Source organism: Artibeus jamaicensis, unplaced genomic scaffold (genome assembly GCF_021234435.1).
Source record: "Artibeus jamaicensis isolate MK-2021 breed Jamaican fruit bat unplaced genomic scaffold, CSHL_Jam_final contig_601, whole genome shotgun sequence".
Classification (NCBI taxonomy): Eukaryota; Metazoa; Chordata; class Mammalia; order Chiroptera; family Phyllostomidae; genus Artibeus; species Artibeus jamaicensis.
In genome coordinates this window covers 3,178,962-3,201,640 of record NW_026521902.1, presented here as the reverse complement: position 1 = coordinate 3,201,640, position 22,679 = coordinate 3,178,962, and the positions used below count along the sequence as shown (strand labels likewise).

Sequence of the window (22,679 nt, the reverse complement as noted above, 5' to 3'; positions counted from 1 at the left end):
CAAGGTGCGAGCCTCGCGGAGAGGGCTTTAGCGCCCCCTGGCGGGCCTGGCGAAGGGGCGGGGCTGCAGGCTGCTCTCTGCGCACAGTCCGAGGTTGGACTTCAGTGCCCCAGTCAGCAAGCAGTGCGGTGCGTGATGCTGCGGCCGGGACCACCAACAGGGGACTTAACCCAGGCCGGAGAAGTCCACACTGGGGTAATCAGTCTGGGTTTGAGAGTTAGCAGAGGGGTGGAGGAGGTGGAGTGACTGGGGGCTCTGGAAGCACCAAGTAGTGCTTCCAACAGTGAGGAAGTAGCTTGTAGTCCTCAGTGCCCCAGTCACCGCAATGAATATAGGGCGTTTCTGTTCTGAAGGGGATCATCTAGGGGTTCATGAGGGGACTGGGCCCGCGAGGCTGGTGGAAAAGGGGGTGCTTTGGCTCTTAGCTGGAAGCTCTAAAGCGCTTTCGCTTTCACTCTGGCTAGAAAGAGGGGTGGTCAAATCAAGGCAGGGGATTAGAGAACGTGCGAAGAGATAAGGAAATGGTGCCCCGGGTGAAATAGGACAGCATTTGGGAGAGGGTTACTCATCACACAGACTTTTGATAAAACTGGCACCTGAGTAATCCTGGTCCCAGCACTGATAATGGTGGTTCCATGTGAGACGGTGGTGCCCTTCTCCAGCTTGGCCCAGAAGGGCGCCTGCTACCATCCCTGCCCACTGCCACGCTCGCGCCAGGGGCTGCCGGAGGGGTGGGGGCGGCAGCCCAACGCTGGCTAGCTTCTGCTCCCAGACCACTGCCACCACCTTCTCTTGGGGGCACTTTGTTACAGAAGATTAATCCTGAGGATATGGTTGCCCGTCCTCTGGGCCTCTATTCGGTTAATCAGTAGATAAATCAGTGTTCAGGAAAGCATTGCACTCACAGTAGAACTGTATCCCTGAGGGCCAGAGTTACTTATGGAGTGGTGAGAAGTTAGAAAATCTCCCTTCGCTGCCGATGGGCAGCAGAAAGTAGGAAACAGAAGCCCATCCGGAGATGGCAGTCAGACCTGGATTCTAGTCTCAGGCCTGCTATTAATTGTGTGACCTTGGACAAGTCACTTACCTTCTCTATGACTCAGTTTCTCGTTTGAACTAGGGATCATTAAGGCTTTTTCCAACTCAATGAAAATGGGAAAAGTGTACCTTTATCCTCCTTTACCCTTCCTTAATTTCTCTTCTTGACCTGGAAAAGTCAGCTCAAACTCTTCAAATCATATCTTGGTACAGATCTCTTCTCCTGACTGCTGAGTATCTATTTACCTCTTCATCAGAAATCCTCAAATGAAATCTTTGTTTTAAACTGCCTCGTGTGCTTTCCTCCTTCCTTAAGACATGGCCCTGCTGACCACGACCCCCCTCGATGTTTTCCTGTGTTCATTAAACTGAAGGGCTCGGTCCTAAATAAGGAGGGTGTGGGTAGAGAATTCTGGACCCAAAATAGACCTGAACTTGTTTCCAAGGTCACAGTAGTTGCTCCGTCGCGTCCATACCACATCTGCACACACAAACACATGTGGTGGAAATTGTTTCACTGGTGAGGCTGCCTCACTGGTGCCTGGAAGGGCCCCCCCAGCACCAGACTTCTGCCTCTAGGAGCCTCATCCCCTGCTCTCTCTTTGCAGTGGGAAGGATTCCACTCGGAAGGGTGGGGGGTGCACCTCAGTTCCTCCCGTGCTGTACCACGGCCAGGCTGTGGCATTCCCTTGCAATCAGGAAGGACAATGAAGAAAATGAGAAGATGGAGAAAAGTCCTACACTGGGAGTCAGATCTGGCCTGAGTAAATGTGTGACCCTGAGCCAGTCCCCTCCCCTCTCTGCGAATGTCTCCTCACCTCTGACCTGAGGGGATCAGGGCTCTTCTTGCTCTGACATCCCATCCTCTGTGTCTCTGCAGACAACCATTATGGCGGTAGAGTTCCATGGAGGCGTTGTGGTGGGTTCTGATTCTCGGGTGTCTGCAGGGTAAGTACCAGTGAAGGTATATGCTTTGGTAAGAAGCTAATGGCCCCAAATATGCAATTTTTATACCCATTCATGAAGAGCATGGTGAACTAGAACTTTGGAGAAGTGGAGTTAACCTTTTAGAAAGGTCACTATAATAAGATTCTGGATGGGTGCTTGCGTCTCTGAATTCACAGAGGAGGTCCAGGGCCTGAATGCTATGTGGCCCGTCCCTGGAAAGAACAGGGTGTGAGAAAGGGATACAGATAGAGATTTGAGGGGCCCACCATCCATCTATATTTAGAGATAGAAAAAATGGTTCTGACAAGCAGGTATCCTGGTTTCTCATCTGTCACATGTTGAACTAATTGTGTCTTTCTCCCTCTTTGCCAATTTCCTCACATGCAAAATGAATACAAGATTACAGCAATGCTACTTTATGTCCTATAGAACACATAACTTCCTCAGGATGGTTAACAGTAAAGGAAAATTTGTAAGAGTAACATTATTCTTAGCTTAATATTTTTATTTTATTATAAAATCTAAGCCTGAAAAATAAGTGTAATTTTGATTACTTGCAGTGGTTTACCTGAAATGATGTTTTGCTTCCTGCTTTAATGCAAGCATTAAATTTCATGCACTCCACGCTGTTCTCCTGTCAAATGAATTTGGGAAACACTGGACAACCTCCTGCAACTCTAACACTGATGACTGTTGACTCCTTCCCTACAGAGAGGCTGTGGTGAACCGGGTGTTCGACAAGCTGTCCCCCTTACACCATCGCATCTACTGTGCGCTCTCTGGTTCGGCTGCTGACGCCCAGGCTGTGGCAGACATGGCTGCCTACCAGCTGGAGCTCCATGGGTATGAAGCTTTGGGGTCCTCACACTACCCCTGCTAGACTTTCCCCAACCAGTGAACCCCCATACAGGGAGTGCCCTGTTCCAGGAGCACTGCACTAGAAATTTAAAGAAAAATTCTGGTTTTAACTCCTGCTTTTATTAACTTTTAACTGGCACTTGCATGTCTCTGGGCTAATTCCCACACCTGTGAAGTGGAGCTAATAGAACCTACCCAACTCGCCAGATAGTTATTTTGAGAATCATATGATAGACGTGAAGGCAGTTTGAAAACTGCATATCACTATCCCAATATAAATAATAAGGGAGAAAATGGTGATGTGGCCCATGTATCACATCGCCCTGTAGGAAGCCAAGGTCACTGGGGTGGAAGCAATGCTTATCTGCTTTTACCCACAAGGACAGGGCTCTGGTAGCCCAGAGAGTCGTATCATTAGGCAGGGAGGGGTGGCAGGTGGAACAGGGTGAAAGAGGGGAACGATTGAAATCTTATCAGTCGATGGTGTGGTTTGACTCCCCTGCACATGTGGGAGGGGAGCTGGAGTTTGACCCCTCTTACAGCTATGGGTTTCAGTGTCACTTGGCAAGGCCGATGGTAATGGCACACAAGGGTGGAACAGCAGGAAATTATATTGACCCTTCTTCCTAACATTTCCTTCAGGATGGAACTGGAAGAACCTCCACTTGTTCTCGCTGCTGCAAATGTGGTGAGAAATATCAGCTATAAATACCGAGAGGAACTGTCTGCACACCTCATGGTAGCCGGCTGGGACCAACGCGAAGGTGGCCAGGTGAGTCTCTCCCAGTGCCCTCTCTCCCGTGGGATTCCCCACTCCCCCGGAGAGGGAGCTGGAGGTCACTTGTCTTCTAGCATTGAGTTCCAAAGACACTGCCTCTAAAAACGTGGGACAGTCTGCACTGATGGGGGTAGGAGACACTGAGGCTTCACTGCAGACCACGGAGACCACCTGCTTGTCTCAGTGGCAAGAAGAGGATTGGCGCTTCTTTATTCTGACTTGAGGATGCCTCCTCCCCCAGGTATATGGAACCCTGGGAGGAATGCTGACTCGACAGCCCTTTGCAATTGGTGGCTCTGGGAGCACCTATATCTACGGTTATGTGGATGCAGCATATAAACCAGGCATGTCCCCTGAGGAGTGCAGGCGCTTCACCACGGATGGTAATTAACCAAGTGGAAGGGTACCAGGGGCAAGGGTTTTAACTCGGGAGGGATGTAGAGTAGGAGGAACAGGAAGAGGAATATGTCAGGTGACCATTTAACTTCATGTCCAAACTGGGACAGTGTTGAAAGTGAAAGGGGGCAGGACAAATGCTAAACTGTACAGATGGGACTTCAGGACAAAGTTTGGTGTGCAGCAAATTAGGACAAGTGGTTACCGTAAGAACCAGTGGTGTGCTGGAGCTGTCTTGGGCTAGCGCATGAGAGCCCACTGTCAAATATTCGAGGATTTGGGAGCTGCTGTTAAGCTATTTATAACTTAAAATGGATCATGGTGGGAATATTGAGACCATGGGACATTCAGAGATATTTCATATAAGGTGTGGGGGTTTGTTTTTCCTTTATTTTTTTACTTTTAGGTTGGTTTATTAACACACCACCTAATATGCCTCTCTAGGAGATGGGTTTTGAGGTTAAAAAGTGGTAGTTGGCATATGGACAGGAGGGGAAGGAAATGTCTTTTGAAGTCGAGCCATTGTCTCTCTCCCTCTCTTTCCAACTTGAACCCTCTGCAGCTATTGCTCTGGCCATGAGCCGGGATGGCTCCAGTGGGGGTGTCATATACCTGGTCACTATTACAGCTGCTGGTGTGGACCATCGGGTAATCCTCGGCAATGAGCTGCCGAAATTCTACGACGAGTGAATCTTCCTCAGATGCCTCTCCTTATTTTGTAATAAACTCTCTAATAAGTAACCCAGCCTGGTTGATGGGAAATGGGTATTCAGAGAAATGAAGCTTCGGGGAGGGGCTCCTTCCACCCCAGGTGTCAGCATACCCTTTTTATTCTTTTGCCCCCAGGTCTAAAACACCTTTCCCAGGAAAAGAAGGGTGGGGAGTATACCAGACAGAGCCCCATACATGGCAGGTCATCATGTACTGAGTGATATTGACATATTAGAAACAATAAAAATTCATTCTGACACCCCAAGGATGAGGGTGGAAGTGGAAGAGTAGAGATTCATCCCTTTAAGACTAATTTTCAAGTTTTAAATTAGACCAGCGATTTCCAAGTGGTATGCCGCAGCGACCAATGTGCGGCAAGAGTTTTTAAAACATGCAGTACCTCCCCATTTAGTCAGGGGCACAGACCTCTTTTCTCTTAGATTGTCAAATTTAAAAAATGACAACAGCCAACATAACAATAGCCGTTAGTTATGAATGAATCAAAGTTATACTGTTTTTTTGTCAGATCAGGAAAAATATATTTTTCCATGTGCCACAGAATTTTGGTAACTGGTTTACGTATGCCATGAGGTGAACAAGGCTGAAAACCCCTGGCCTAGACTGAGAGGTAGATAAGACAGCAACACGTGTGAGAGGTCGCTAAGGGCACCAGCAGCCTCACCTGGAAAAGAGTTTCTTTCATAATACATTCATTTACACTAGAGCTCAGCAGGTGATAAACGCTTAGGTTTTCTTAAAAAGCATTTCAAAGGGGGTACTTGTGAATTTCAAAGGATAATAACAACCAAAAAATCTATATTTATTAAACAAGGCATTTGCTAAATGCTTATAAACGTTATCTCTTAGAACCCAAACAAAAAAGCCTGTATGGTGTCAGCTGATGATTGTTAGAGCCAATTCAGCACCAACGGGAACTCTCAGTTGGGGTTCAGTGGAGGACACTTCATTCAGTGCAAACAGCTCACTGAAGGGACAGCACAGCTGTGGATACAGCATGGCTGGGAAGCCGCCCTGGGACCAGGCCTCTCTCCAGCTAGCCAGCTCAGATCTGTCCCGGTCTTCTCTGGGGAAACACAGACTTCAGTCTTGGGTGGAAAGGGGAGCTGGTTTATATTGACAAGAGTCCTGGCCCCTAGTCCCTGACTGGTCCATCTTCATGCAGATAAGAACTCCAACTCCTCAAAATTTGATTGGTCCAAAAGACACTGTACTGATTGGTCAGAATAGAGCCACACTGATTGGTCAGAGTTATGCAGCTACAGGAAAAACCTCAGTTCTTTTGGTTAAAATAGGATTCCAGGACTGGCTCAGATGGCAGGAGGACAGTGTAAGCCTCTCCCTGAAGAGCATTTTGTGCAGAGGTCCCTCTGCAGAAACAGTTACTAGGCATTGCTTTGGGGGGGGGGCTTTTTTTTTGTTTTAATTTGAGCCCAGTTAGCCACCAGGAGCCCTTTTTTCTCAGGGTTCACAATAGGTCCTACTACTACTTCTGTTTAAGGACAGATTGGGGCTTAGAAAGAGCAAGTCACTTGACCAAAGTCATAGCAAGTTCAAAAGCTGAAATGTGCCTTTCCTCCCAGTACATAAAACTTCCCATTCCCTAAAGCTTCATATATCATCTCCTCCTTGAAATCTGCAATAATTAGCCAAGTAGCCAATAGTTGCCACTTAGGAAATTGAAGTTGTTACCAGATACTTGACTTAACTGTATTAAAGAAGCTGAGTTCTGGTCCTATCTTTGCTGTGTACTTCTTTTTTTTTTTAATTTTATTTTTATTTATTTTTAATTTTTTTATTGATTATGCTGTTACAGTTGTTCTATTCCCCCTCTTCATTCCCCTCCACCCTACCTCCCTGTCCCCACCATTACCTCCCCTTTAGTTTATGACCATGTGTCTCAAGTCCTTTAGATTCTATATTTCCCATGCTATTCTTGCCCCCCCATCTATTTTCTATCTACTGTCTATGCTACTTATTTTCTGTACCTTCTCCCCCCTTCTCCTACTCCCACTCCCCTGTTGCTAACCCTCCTTGAGATCTTCATTTCTATGTTTCCACTCCTGATCTAGCTGTCCTTTTAGTTTGCTTTTGTTTTAGGTGTGGTTGTTAATAAGTGTAAGTTTGTTGTCCTTTCACTGTTCATGTTTCTTTAACTTCTTTTTCTTACATAAGTCCCTTTAACATTTCATATAATAAGGGCTTGGTGATGATGAACTCCTTGAATTTGATCTTATCTGAGAAGCACTTTATCTGTCCTTCCATTCTAAATGAAAGTTTTGCTGGATAGAGCAATCTTGGTTGTAGGTCTTTGGATTTCATGACTTGGAATACCACTTTCCAGCCCCTTCTTGCCTGTAAGGTCTCTTTTGAGAAATCTGCTGACAGTCTGATGGGGACTCCTTTGTAGGTGACTGTCCCCTTATCTCCTGCTGCTTCTAGGATTCTCTCCTTCATTTTAATTTTGGCTAATGTAATGATGATGTGCCTTGGTGTGTTCCTTCTTGGGTCCAACTTCTTTGGGACTCTCTGAGCTTCCTGGATTTCCTGGAAGTCTATTTCCTTTGCCAGATTGGGGAAATTCTCCTTCATTATTTGTTCAAATAAGTTTTCCACTGGTGGCTGTTCCTTTCCCCCTTCTGGTACCCCTATAATTCAGATGTTGGAGCATTTAAAGATGTCCTGGAGGTTCCTAAGACTCTTCTCATTTCTTTGAATTCTTGCTTCTTGACTCTTTTCTGTTTGGCCATTATTTGCTTTCTTCTGGTCCACTCCATTAATTTGAGTCCCAGTTTCCTTTTCATTGCTATTGGTGTCCTATGCAATTCCATTCATTTCAATTAGTTTTGCCTTCATATATTTGTCTAATTTGTGGCTATAATCAACTAGTTCTGTGAGGATCCTGATGACCAGTGTTTTAAACTGTGTGTCTGAGAGTTTTGCTATTTCTTCATCACTTAGATTTATAGGCTCTGGGGCTTTGAGATCTTCTTGAGCCATTTTTGGTCTGTTCGTGCCCTTTAAGTGTGAGGAGCGGAGCCTTGGACTCCCAGGTCGCTGGGTTGTGACGCTGTATGTGGAGGTGGGGTCAGAGCAGGGAAATGGCGGCGCCCTCCCTGCCGCTTGCCGTGGGGACCCGCTGGGTTCCGGTCCAATCGCCCACTCCCTCACTTGTCTATCCGCGCACAAATGCACGACCACAGTCAACACGCAACCCTGCTCTCCTGCTGTCTCCCCCGAGTTCGCTTGCTTGGTTGCTCGCTCGGTTGCTCACTAGGTCCAACACTGTGCCTGGATTCCTCGCGCCTGGATTCCGCACACCTGAGTCTGTCTGACCCAGTTTTCCTGTGCTACCCCGCTCCACCAGCCGCTGGTTTCGCCCCTTACTGGTCAGGCTGAAGAATTTGTTGTTAACAGACTTCCGAAAAGTTCAAATTTCTGTGTTCTGGCCGTGTTTTCTGTTGCTAATATTTAGTCGTCTCTAAACTTGGTTGTGTGAGAAGGCACCGCACATCCACCTATGCCTCCATCTTGGCAGAAGTCTAAGTGAATCTGCTGTGTACTTCTTGAGTGACAGCACAAATTATTCCCTGCTGGGGCCCTAATTGCCTCTTCTGTAAAATGAAATTGTTGAGTGACTTCTACTGCAATGTACCACTTTGACATTCAATGGCAGTTTGCTAACAGGTGAGCGGTGAAGAGAAACACAAGGACTTAGAAATCTTAGTAGACTCCCTTGGAAGCTCTGTCTGCTTGTCTTTCTGGACCTCAGGCCAAACATACAAATTCAAATTACCCTAAAAACAGTCTTACGCCCTTGGAGGGATGATCTAAAATTACTAGATCCTTGAGGTTTTTTTTTCTAGCCATAGCATTTAATTTATTTTAAAGTTTAAAATAATAGTTTGGAAGCCCACCTCACCTAGTGATCACAACTAGGAACTGGAGAGCAGACAAAATCAAGTACTAAAGGACTCTGAAAAAGAAACCAAGATTGTGAAGAGTCAAATCTTGGAAAGACAGCTCCCTGGGGTGGTTTTCAATTGTTTTTCCTCTTTCTTCTCACAGTCTCCAGTGAGAGCTGCAGTGCAGAGCCAGGAGACACCCCTTGTTCTGGCCAAAGGAACTGAGAAAAGCATCCTGTGGGTGGGAGACAGTCGGGGAACCTTCAAAATGGGGGTGGGAAGAAGGGGAGTCCCCCGCTCAGGAGACATGAACCTCGTGAGTACGCTCGACCACTGAGCTGCACAAGCCCACAACATGCCTGAAACAGCACAGCGAAGACTTAGACCTTTTTAAAGCAGAAGGCTGTCATTTTCTTAATTGGCCAACAAATTATCCTCTTACACCCCGTATTCAAAAAAAGCGATTATAGCAATTTACAGAGACAGACACAATTTAAGAAGAAGAAAGAGCCCTGGCTGATGTGGCTCATTGGATTGAGCACTGGCCTGCAAACCAGGGGGTTGTCAGTTTGATTCCTAGTCAGGGCATATGCCTGGGTTGCAGGGCCTGGCCCCCAGTTTGGGGGAGTGCATGTGTGGATGCGAGAGGCAGCCCATTGATGTTTTTCTCTCACACTGATGTTTCCCTCTCTTTCTCCCTCCATTCCACCGTCTCTAAAAATAAATAAATAAAATCTAAAAAAAAGAAGAAAAAAGAAATTGGAACAAAGAAAAACTAAAATTTAGAAATAAGTGAAGGCAAACAGACTCATGAATAATCGAGTCAAAGGGATGTTGAACAAAATGCAAAGAAACCAAGAAGGGGGAGGGTTAATATTAGTATTGAACGTGCTGTTAAGGAGGTAATTTTACTGGGCCCAGCTGGTAGCTCAGTTGATTAGATGTCATCTCCACAGGCCAAGGCTGCAGGTTCCGCCCCCAGTCAGGGCAAGTACAAGAATCAGCCAATGAGTGCATGAGTAACTGGAACAACAAATCAATGTTTCCCTCTTTCTCCCGTGCTTCTTTTTGCTCTAAAATCAATTAAATTTTTTTAAATTTCTTTTTAAAAAGCAGTTAATTTAATTAAAAGTATTATTACTTTAAAAAAAAAGAAAGAAGTGAAGCCAAGGGGTAAAACTAGTCTACAGCATAAATATGATTTTTTAAAAGATTTTATTTATTTACCTTTAGAGGGGAAGGGAAGGAGAGAAGGAGAGAAATATCAATGTATGGTTGCCTCTCGTGCGTCCCCTGCCAGGAAATGGCCTACAACCCAGGCAAGTGCCCCGACTGGGAATCGAACAGCAGTTGTTTGGTTCACAGGCCTGCACTCATCTGCTGAGCTATACCAGCCAGGGCAACATAAATATCTTTTTTAAAAAGTGTGTGCTGGAACTGTTTTATACTGGCTAATAAGAGCAGATTGTAAACTACTCATGAATTTTGAAAGGAAGCTGTTAAACCTTGACTATGGTGAAAAATTTATGCCACAAAAACCAGCAATGCTACCAGTCAGAGCTTTCCCCGCAGAGAACCAGATCACCAGGACACGTGCTTGTCAGCCACCTATGGATGGGTAGGAACCAACTGGCTCTGAACCACAGGGTAGTGAAAGCAAAGAAGGAAATGAAATTAGGTACAAGATTCAAATGATTCATTAAGAAATGAAAAGCCATAAAAACATAAAAATTTTCAAGTCACAGAACATTTACTGAAATAGAATGTACACTAGACCACATAGAAAACTCCAATGAATTCCAAAGTATTTGTATCTTTGAAAATACCTACATTCTGTGGTCAGACTGTATATAAAATCAGCACTTAAGAACAAAAGGATACCTGAGGTTCTCATGGAATGCAAACTAAAAATAAAGCTAATAAATTACGTGATTTTAAAAGCAATCATAAAGGAAGTTACCTCATTTAGTAAAAATGTTACATACCAAACTTTGATACATAACAGTTAAACACAGTTTAAAAAGTACTTAGAATTTTATAGCTTCAAATATACATTTATTAGAACTAGAAAACTTAAAAGTAAATAACCTAAAAATTTTTCTAAAAATCTAGAATAAGGGCAATTGAGCAAACCTGAAAAATAAGAGAGAAATTATAAGGATAAGAATAGAAAGCAATTTAATAGAGAACAAAACTATGCAGTAAAGACTCACAAAACCCCAGCTGCTTCTTAAAAATTAGTTGTGAGATATTCAGACTTAGAACCAGACTGACCATGAATAAAGGGGTGAAAGGAATGAATAAACAAAGTATCGAATGAAAAGGAGGGAGTAGCTATCAGATATAATAGAGATATGAAAAAGAAATGGTTTTATGAACAAGTAGATGCTAATAAATTTGAAAACCTCTGTGAAATAGATTCCTAGAAAAATTTAAGCTACCAAAATGATCAAGAATACAAAATTTGCTATGTCAGTAAACACTGAAGAAATAGAAAAAGTTGCCAAATACCTCTGATAAAAATAATTTGTTTAAAAAAACCTGTTTGCATGGTTTCACAGGTGAAAAACATCAAACATTCAAGTAATATGCAACTCTTATCCTATATATTTTAGGGAAAATATATCAGATAAGAACAGGAAAAATATAGAAAAAAACAGGAAAAAAAGATTAAAAGTTGCTCAGCTAATGTTAGCATCAGGCTAGCATAATCTCAATTTCAAGTTGAGTTGTGGAAAAGTCAAGGAAAAAATAGGCCAATTTCACCTTGAACGTTGTTGGGAAGAATAAATAATTATTTATGAACTTAATTCAACAGTATTAAAAATAATAAAGCTATATCAAGATTAAATGGAGAATCCTTAGAATGCAAAGATATTCAATATAATAAAATATATAACTGTAAGTCACCATATTCATAGACTAAAGAGAAAAAATCCCCTGCTTTTCTCAATCAATTTATAAAGCTAAATATCCACTTATGATTTGTGAAAAAAACAGTTAAGGAACCAGGAATCAAATAAACTCTTATTTTAGTAAAGATTCTATTCCAAAAGATCTATGATGAGCGGCATAGTGAATGGAAAAAAATCTTCAGTGCACAAGATAAGAATGTGCCCTGTAATTACTAGTGAACAAGCACTGGAGTTCAGGCTGATGCATCAGGAAGGAAAGAGAAATAAGAGGACTGGATAAAACTATTGTTACTCGAGAAAACATATTTGCCAATGATACTTCAGACAAAGGTTTAATCTCCAAAATATACAAAGAACTTACACGACTCCACTCAAAGAAGACAAGCAACCCAATTAAAAAATGGGCAAAGGACTTGAACAGACACTTCTCCAAGGAGGACATACAGAGGATCCAGAGACATATGAAAAGATGCTCAGCATCACTAGCTATCAGAGAGATGCAAATTAAAACCGCAATGAGATACCACTTTACACCAGTCGGAATGGCCATCATAAACAAGCAACAAGCAACAAATGTTGGAGAGGTTGTGGGGAAAAGGGGACCCTAGTTCACTGTTGGTGGGATTGCAGACTGGTACAACCACTATGGAAAACAGTATGGAATTTTCTAATAAAACTAAAAATGAATCTGCCTTTTGACCCAGCAATTCCACTGTTAGGAGTATATCCTAAGAACACTGAAACACCAATCCAAAAGAACCTATGCACACCAATGTTCATAGCAGCACAATTTACAATAGCCAAATGTTGGAAGCAACCTAGATGCCCATCAGTAAATGAATGGATCAAGAAACTATGGTACATTTACACAATAGAATTCTATGCAGCAGAAAAAAAGAAGGAGCTCCTGCCCTTTGCCACAGCATGTATGGAACTGGAAAGCATTATGCTGAGTGTAATAAGCCAGGTGGTGAAAGACAAATACCTTATGATCTCACCTTTAACAGGAACCTAAACAACAAAACAAACAAGCAAGCAAAATATGACCAAAGACACTAAAATACAGAACAGGTTGACAGGGACCAGAGGGGAAAGGGGGAGAGAATTTCAGGGGAAAAGGGGAAGGATTCACAAGAACAAGTATAAAGAATACATGGACAAAAACTAAGGCAGGGGCGGGGGGAAATGGGAGGGAGGTGGGGAGCACTGGGGGGGGGTGGGCTGGGATGGGAGGAAAAGACAGAAAACTGTACTTGAACAATAATTAAATAATTTTTTAAAAAGATATAAACTATGTTCATGATGAGGAAACTCCCCGTAGTTCAATTGCTCAGTCATGCCTGCAGAAACTGAGCTGCAGTGTAAACAACCCTGCCCTCCTCTACCCAACATGGGAGCAATGAGAGATCAGCGCCCGCTCTGAGACTCAGAAAAGTTTAGACTGTTGAAGAATCTCTCAATTATTTGGAAGGGTTGAAAGAAGAGCAGAAAATACATGGGCATTATGTGACATTCTACTTGGTAAAAAAGAAAGGGAAATTGAAAAAAAACCATTGTTACTAGAGGATTATATAATCATCTACTTAAAAATAAAAACAACAGAAGCAGCAAGCTATCAAAATAACAAAAAAATTAACAAGATTTTTAGCTGCAAGAACAAGAAAATTAGTAGCATTTCTCTGCATTGGAATAACCAATAAGAAGTAGAATAAAAATTAGAAATAATTCAAAACAGCTAAAAAATTATTAAAGTATTCACTGACTAATTCAATTAAGAATTCATTGAAAAATTTAAAACTCTAAAAAAGTTATTGAATATAACTTCAAATAATAGAAAGTCATTTTGCATTCATGGATGAGATAAGATATCAATTGCCCCTCCCAAAATTAATCTTTAACTTGAGTGCAATCCCAATTTAAACTCCATTTGACCTTTTGGGAAACTTTATAAATTTACCCTAAAAAATACATAATAGGCCTTGGCCGGTGTAGCTCAGTGGATTGAGTGCTGGCCTGGAACGAAACGGTCACCAGTTCAATTTCCAGTAAGGGGCACAAGCCTGGGTTGTGGGGCAGGTCCCCAGTAGGGGGCGCATGAGAGGCAACCACACATTGATGTTTCTCTCCCTCTCTTTCTCACTCCTTTCCCCTCTCTCTAAAAATCAATAAATAAGATATTTTTTTAAAGAATATATATTTAAAAAAAGAATATATATTAGGACAAAGGTCTTCAAATAGCTAAGCAAAACTTTAAGTAAATGCAATATAAAGAGATACTTGTCTTAAAAAAACATCAAGACATTACATGTAACGATGATTATTATGGCCAATAGATATATGAAAAGACTCTCAACTTCACTAATCATCAAAGCCATGCAAATTACAACCACAATGAGATACCATCTCACACCCATCAGAATAGCTATCATCAATAAATCAACAAACAAATGCTGGACAGGATGTGGAGAAAGAGGAACTCTTTTGCACTGTTGGTGAGAATGCAGACTGGTGTGACTACTGTGGAAAGCAGTATGGAGATACCTCAGAAAATTAAAAGTGGATCTGCCTTTCGACCCAGTTACCCTACTTCTGGGAATATATCTGAAGGAACCCAAAAACACTAATTCAAAAGAATATAGACACACTTTTGTTCATTGCAGCATTATTTACAATAGCCAAGATATGGAAGCAGTCCAAGCGTCCATCAATAGATGAGTGGATAAAGCAACTATGGGACATTTACACAATGGAATACAACTCCAAAAGAAGTTTGGAGTTGTATTTCTCCAAATACAGGGCCACCCTTTGCAAACAGCATGGATGGACCTGGAGAACATTGTGCTAAGTGAACTAAGCCAGTCAGAAAATAAGCCAATCATGGCCAAATACCATATGATTTCACTCACATGTGGAATCTAATGAACAAACTGAACTAACAAAGAAAATGGGGACGGACTCATAGATGGAGAGCAGGATGACAGCTAGCAGGAGAGGGAACGGGAGGGAGCAGAGGGACTGAGCAAAAAGGAAAAAAAAAAACTCATGGACATGGACAACAGTGTGGCAATTGAGGGGGGAGGGAGGTATAAGAGGCCTGAATCATAATGAAAAAAATACAATAAAAATTAAATTAAAAAAAGAAAAAAGCATACTATAAACCCAATAGTTATCTTAAAAACATAATAAATTGACAAAGGAATGGAAATCCAAAATGAGGTATGGAAGTAGAAAGCTGACAGACAAGCCCATATACATATGGGAACCTAATATACAACAAAATTGGCACCAAAAATTAATAAGGAGATTATGGATTGTTTAATAGGTGTTATTATAAAAATGGCTCACATATAAGGAAACACAAAGCTAGATTCTGACCTAATGCCACATACAATAGCAGGTAAATTGAAGCCCCAAAAGAGAAATGGGAAACTTTATATGTGATAGAATAAATCATAAAAATTACTTGCGTGACTAGAGACAAAGAAGGACTTCTTTATATAAATCCCCCCAAACCATAATGGGATATATTATCTCATTGCATCAGAATTAAAGACTTTTTTTAAACAAAGGCCATGGACAACTCGTACAGACAAATGACAGACTGGGAGAGGATATTTGCATCATCTCAAGCCGACCAGGGATAATACCCAGAATATGAGATGAAATGCAAATCAGTAACAAAAGGCAGCAAGCCCTCGAGAAAAATGCACAAGGGACAGACACAGACTTTACAGAAGAGGAAACAAAAAAGATAACGAGCATTTGAAGAGATAACTGAACTCAACAAAAATCACAGGCAAACAAATTTATATGTTAGAGCTGTTAGACTGGAAACATTAGAGACTTAGATAATGCCAAGTACTGGTGAGAAAATGAATAAGAAAGCCTGTGGTGAAAACAAACGAGGGCAGCCTTTCTGGAGAGAATTCTGTGATGCTTAATCAAATTCAGTGCAAAAAATATTATGATCCAACGATTCCACTACTGGGAATACACCTCGCTCCTTCCTCCTGCAGGCCCATGAGAAGACCTGTACAAGGACGTCAACTGTAAGTTATTGTGTTAGCAGATAAATACAGGCCAACTTTGTGTCCACCAGAAAGACCATAGGAAGAAGTTACAAAGAATTTCATTAAATGCACACACAGTAACACAGGTGGATCTTTAAAACAGAGGGTGGAGGGGAAACACAAGTAACAGGATGAGCTTATTTAGCACAAAATTATTCACTTTAAGTAAAAAAAATAATAAAACAATACACATTTTGGAAGAATAGATATAATAAAAAGATACACATAAGACACATTAGAATGGTTGTACTCAGTGAAGGAACAGAAATTGGAAGTGGAAAGTAGGGATAAAAATGAATAAGGAATGACAAACAGGTTATTTTGTGTGGAATGATGAGCAGGTGCCATGAACTGAAAAATATAATTAATTCTACCATTTTCATCTGAACACTTTATTTTTGTTAAGATGTATTTATTTTTAGAGAGAAGGGAAGGAAAGGAAAAAGAGGAGAAAAACATCAGTGTGTGGTTGCCTCTCATGCGCCCCCTGCCAGAGACCTGGCCCACAACCCAGGCATGTGCCCTGACTGGGAATAGAATCAGCGACCCTTTTGTTCACAGGCTGGTGCTCAATCCACTGAGCCACACCAGCGAAGGCTGCATCTAAACATTTTTAAAAGTCAATGACTCAAAGAAAAACATAGCTCTGAAAGCAATTTCTTCTACAGTTTCATGATAAATAATAGATAATTTCTTTTTTATCTAATAAATAAACAGGAAACAAAGTGTTCAGTTGAAGATCAGGATTTAGAGAGGATAGGAATTAAAAATACTCAGATTTTCTCTACATTTGTAGCACCTCTCTCCAATGTATACGCATAACTTGATTCCATCTTTTAGAATCTAGTCAACATGTTCCACTTATTTATTTACTTATTTAAATTGTTGACACTATTACAAATGTCTCCCATTCTCCTGCCTTTACCCTAGAGAACATACAAAGCAAGAAGACTAAAGTCAAAGCTTTTCATCCAAACTCAAGACAAGAATGAAAAAATTTGAAAAGCTACTGTAACCTTTTCTCCTGTAACCCAGCACAGATGCAGATGAGGGCCAAGGGTAGGGTCTGATGATAAAGGCTGTGAAGTTGTAGAAATATTAATCGCATAACCCCACGGGGCCTCTTATGCTGAGGTAAGGCCGCCTGTTGGGATGAATGTGGAGCCTGAGATATGAAATGGGGGCATGTGAACAGGTACGGAGGAGCCTGAGAACTGTGAACCCCCAAATTCCTGGCACAGCTTTGCAGAAACAGACCCAGTGCTTTTCATCTGGGCACTATTGAGACAATCAGGAAAACATGACCATGGACATGAAGACTTGATAATATTGAGTCAACTTTCAGTGTCCTGGGGCGATGCTGCTATTGTGGTCATACAGGAGACATGTCCTCGCTCTGTAAACACACAGCAAACTGTTTAGAGGCATGATGTCATAGTGCCTACAGATGACTGTCAATTGTTTATCAAAATAATTCCTCAACAGTAGATGGATAAATAAAATGTAGTACACTGCCCTGGCTGGTGTGGCTCAGTGGATTGATCACCGTCCTGCGAACCAAAGGGCCTCCGGTTTGATTCCCAGTCAGGGTACATGCCTGGGTTGCAGGCCAAGTCCCCAGTAGGGGGTGTGTGAGAGGCAACCATGTTTCTTTCCCTCTTTTTCTCCCTCCCTTTCTCTCTCTCTGAAGATAAATAAAATCTTTTTAAAAATGTAGTACACTCATATCATGAAATACTATATAAGGAATGTATTTTAACCAACTGCTGATAATGCAACAACATGGAAAAATGTTACAGAAATAATATTGAGTGAAGATGCCAGATACATACAAAAATACACAATATATGTTTCAGTTGTCTATTGCTGTGTGGGAAACCACCCCTAAATTTTGTGGCTTAAAACAAAAACAATCATTTTATTATTTTTTGTGAGTAGGAGGTTTAGTGGGCTTTAAGAATAGTGATGCATCCCATGAACCAAAGCACCCCTCCGCCCCCGACACCGCACCGCCCCCGCAGCCACTTGGCAGCACCTTACACTCGGATTTGATTTGAACATCTTTAGGATGCTATAAACATGTCCCCCACATTTCGAGTCTGGTCTCCCCATAGAGAGTTCAGAACACTCACTTCCCTAGTTCTCTTGGAAGCTGGGGCACATATGTGGGACCTAAGTCCCACCATCAAATTCATCCACCTGAGACTTCAGTTCAATCTGAGCAACAGGAGGAAGTGGGGGTTCATTCTGCATCCCTCTCACTGACGAAGGTGACCAAAGACACGACTGGCTTTTGGAGAAGCGGTGGTCAAAAAGGGGAAGTTCCCGGAATAACAGTGGCTCAGGAAGTACGTCAAGTCCACTTGCATCCCCTTCCTCAGGAGGGAGTGACCCCGCAGCAGTGATGCGGTTTATCAGATCTGGGGCGGGGGGGATGGGAGCACCTTCATCTGTTTGTGATGAGCTGCTCATCTGTTGTTAGAATTCTGAGAAAAATTTGTTAGACTTTAAAGTTTTATCAAACCAATTATCCAGGAAGAATACAAGAGACTTATTCGAAGAGTATTTGCAAAACAAAGTATGTATGTAGTCAGAAGAAATTGATAACTTAGAGATTCAAAGTGTTAACCGTACTACAGGGCAATAAAACCATAACCTTGGTGTTATCTTCATTATCAGAGAAAAAGCAAAGCCATCGTACTGTATCGGCTTTCTACTAGTACAGGGCCAGCTGGGCTCTTTTTAGCCAAGTGCAATCACTCTAACACTCAGACTTTGGTCGGGCAGGATTATGAGAAAACATTCAGGTGTAGTATTAAATAATTAAGCAAGCACAATTCTGACTTATTTATAATTTTTGAAACACTTTCCCTGTTCAATTCCTGCTCCTAAGGTACAGAAATGACCAAATAAAATCTTTCCAGAAATGTTCCAATTCAGTATCATTAATTGGATAATCTCTTATTTGGCCTGTTTTAGGACTAAGATGTTAAAGACCTCCTGATGTGTTGTCAACAAAACAAAGGTTTTAAGATATTAAATCTAGAGAGTTCACATCCGTCTGGAAGCATTTAGCCTGTAAGGTTGTAATTTTAATCACTTCTATCATAACCAGAAATATTTTTGTTGCCACATGTCAGCTCATCCATTCAGAGAGCCCTCCCTTCACTCACCTCTGCTCAGAAGTAGCGTCCTTTCCCACCTGTCAGGCGGGGACTCAAACCATGAGCCAGAGCACTAGGGGAGCTGTGTGGGCTTTGTCTCCATACATACACTGCAGGCTTTTCTCTTAAGTAGTGACTTGCCATTCCCAATTGAATGGATCTTCCTTTATTTTACTTTATTTATTTTTTAAAGCATATTTGGCATTTATTCTGGTAATTCGTGGAAGAAGTATTTTTTAAAGATTTTATTTATTTATTATTTTTAATATATTTTATTGATTATGCCATTACAGTTGTTCTATTTCCCCCTTCATTCCCCTCCACCCTGCACACCCCCTCCCCCACCATCCCCCCCTTTAATTTATGACCATGTGTCTCAAGTTCTTTTTTTTTTTTCAATTAAAAAGTGGGAAAGGATTTGAACAGACACTTTTTTTTTGACATTTTGTATAAATTATTTATTCAGTATATAGACAAAAGTTAATAAACACATAGATTCATTCATGCCCTCCCCACAATCTGAAAGCCACTGCTATTATAATAGTAGCAACATTTATTGAATAATTGCTAATATATGTACAATGCCTATTTTAAGCATTGTACATGTATGAACTTATTTAATTCACATAACCATATGAGATAGGCATTATTATTTTCCCCACTTGTGGCATGGCAGTTTTTTTTACTTCCTTATACTTCTTACCTTTTCCTTTACTAAGAGACCCTAATTTTCTTTTCTTTTTTTTTTAAATTAATTTATTTTTTAAAATTGATTATGCTGTTACAGTTGTTCTATTCCCCCCTTCATTCCCCTCCACCCTGCCCCCCCAACCCCACCATTACCCCCCTTTAGTTTATGTCCATGTGTCTCAAGTCCTTTAGGTTCTATATTTCCCATGCTATTCTTGCCCCCCCCATCTATTTTCTATCTACTGTCTATGCTACTTGTTTTCTGTACCTTCTCCCCCCATCTCCTCCTCCCACTCCCCTGTTGCTAACCCTCCTTGAGATCTTCATTTCTATGTTTCCACTCCTGATCTAGCTGTCCTCTTAGTTTGCTTTCGTTTTAGGTGTGGTTGTTAATAACTGTGAGTTTGTTGTCCTTTCACTGTTCGTGTTTCTTTAACTTCTTTTTCTTAGATAAGTCCCTTTAACATTTCATATAATAAGGGCTTGGTGATGATGAACTCCTTGAATTTGGTCTTATCTGAGAAGCACCTTATCTGTCCTTCCATTCTAAATGAAAGTTTTGCTGGATAGAGCAATCTTGGTTGTAGGTCTTTAGATTTCATGACTTGGAATATTTCTTTCCAGCCCCTTCTTGCCTGTAAGGTCTCTTTTGAGAAATCTGCTGACAGTCTGATGGGGACTCCTTTGTAGGTGATTGTCCCCTTAGCTCTTGCTGCTTCTAGGATTCTCTCCTTCATTTTAATTTTGGCTAATGTAATTATGATATGCCTTGGTGTGTTTCTTCTTGAGTCCAACTTTTTTGGTACTCTCTGGGCTTCTTGGATTTCTTGGAAGTCTATTTCCTTTGCCAGATTGGGGAAATTTTCTTTTATTATTTGTTCAAATAGTTTTTCCACTGGTGGTTGTGTCTTTCCCCCTTCTGGTACCCCTATAATTCGGATATTGGAGCGTTTAAAGATGTCCTGGAGGTTCCTAAGACTCTCCTCATTTCTTTGAATTCTTGCTCCTTGACTCTTTTCTGTTTGGCCATTATTTGCTTTCTTCTGGTCCACTCCATTGATTTGAGTCCCAGTTTCCTTTTCATCTCTATGGGTTTCCTGTGGAATTCCATTCATTTCCCTTAATTTAGCCTTCATATGTTTCTCTAATTTGTGGCTATAATCAACCAGATCTGTGAGGAAGCTGATGACCAGTGTTTTAAACTGTGCGTCTGAGAGTTTTGCTATTTCTTCGTCGCTTAGATTTATCTGTGGGGCTTTGAGGTCTCCCTGCGACATTTTTGGTCTGTTCTGGCCCTTTAAGTGGGAGAAGCGGCGCCTTGGAGTCCCAGGTCGCTTGGTTGTGACGCTGTATGTGGGGGCGTGGTCAGAGCAGGGAAATGGCAGCGCCCTCTATCGCCTTGGCCGCCGTCTATCGCCGCCGCGGCCGGTCCAACCGCCCACTCCCTCGCTCACGCGCAATTAGGCAACCGCAGTCAACACGCAGCACCGCCTCCCCACTGTCTCCTCTGCAGTCGCTCACCCGGTGGGTTGCTCGGTCGCTCACTAGGTCCAATCCTGGGTTTGGAACCCGTGCGTCTGGATTCGCGCGTCTGGATTCCGCGCCCGGGTCCGACCGAGCCCTCCTTTGTAACTCCTCACCAGACGCCGGTTTCGCCCCTTACCGGTCAGGCTGAAGAATTTGTTGTTAGCGGACTTCCGAAAAGTTCAGTTTTCCGTGTTCTGGTTGTGTTTTCTGATGCTAATATTTAGTTGTCCCTAAACTTGGTTGTGTGAGGAGGCACGGCAGATCCACCTAAACCTCCATCTTGGCGGAAGTCCTCTCTCAAGTTCTTTAGATTCTATATTTCCCCTCCTATTCTTGCCCTCCCCCCTATCTGTTTTCTACCTACTATCTATGCTACTTATTTTCTGTACCTTCTCCCCCCTTCTCCTCCTCCCACTCCCCTGTTGCTAACCCTCCATGTGATCTCCAGATCTATGGTTCTGCTCCTGATCTAGCTGTCCTCTTAGTTTGCTTTTGTTTTAGGTGTGGTTCTTAATAACTGTGAGTTTGCTGTCCTTTCACTGTTCATCTTTTTTATCTTCTTTTTCTTAGATAAGTCCCTTTAACATTTCATATAATATGGGCTTGGTGATGATGAACTCCTTGAATTTGATCTTATCTGAGAAGCACTTTATCTGTCCTTCCATTCTAAATGAAAGCTTTACTGGATAGAGCAATCTTGGTTGTAGGTCTTTGGATTTCATGACTTGGAATACCTCTTTCCAGCCCCTTCTTGCCTGTAAGATCTCTTTTGAGAAATCAGCTGACAGTCTGATGGGAACTGCTTTGTAGGTGACTGTCCCCTTATCTCTTGCTGCTTCTAGGATTCTCTCCTTCATTTTAATTTTGGCTAATGTAATGATGATGTGGCTTAATGTGTTTCTCCTTGGGTCCACCTTCCTTGGAACTTTCTGAGCTTCCTGGACTTCCTGGAAGTCTATTTCCTTTGCCAGATTGGAGAAGTTCTCCTTTATTATTTGTTCAAATAAGTTTCCCACTTGTGGCTGTTCCTCTTCCCCTTCTGGTACCCCTATAATTTGGATGTTGGAATGTTTAAAGATGTCCTGAAGGTTCCTAAGTCTCTCCTCATTTTTTCTGAATTCTTTTTTCTTCATTCTCTTCTGACTGGATGTTTCTTTCTTCTTTCTGGTCCACTCCATTGATTTGAGTCCCAGTTTTCTTCCCATTACTATTAGTTCCCTGTGCATTTTCCTTTATTTCACTTAGCATAGCCTTCATTTTTTCATCTAATTTGTGACCAAATTCAACCAATTCTGTGAGCATTCTGATCACCAGTGTTTTGAACTGTACATCTGATAGGTTAGCTATCTCTTCATCACTTAGTTGTATTTTTTCTGGAGCTTTGATCTGTTCTTTTGTTTGCGCCATTTTTTTTGTCTTGATGCACCTGTTACATAGTGAGGTGCAAAGCTTTATATGTTCACCAGGGTGGGGCAACCCAGTCACTGGGTTGTGATGCTATATGTGGGGGAGGGGGTCCAAGAGGGAACAATGGCACTTGCTCTGTTCTCTGCCAGATTTCAGTCACTTTCCCTGCTTCCCACAAGCAAATTGGGCCCTTCTGGTGCTGATTCCCAGTGGGTGGGTTTGTGTACGTTCCAGGACCCTGTGGGTTTCTCCAA

General features: G+C 42.0%; 1 protein-coding gene across 1 annotated transcript; it reads left to right on the top strand.

Annotated features, from left to right (window-relative positions):
- The first annotated feature begins 42 nt into the window (after positions 1–42).
- On the top strand, positions 43–4,759 carry PSMB9 (proteasome 20S subunit beta 9). The gene is made up of 6 exons (XM_037146060.2): positions 43–195; positions 1,919–1,986; positions 2,698–2,829; positions 3,487–3,616; positions 3,864–4,005; positions 4,581–4,759. Exons 1-6 carry the CDS (start codon positions 136–138, stop codon positions 4,706–4,708), a joined length of 660 nt encoding a protein of 219 aa, XP_037001955.2. The 5' UTR covers positions 43–135; the 3' UTR covers positions 4,709–4,759.
- The last annotated feature ends 17,920 nt before the right edge of the window (positions 4,760–22,679 follow it).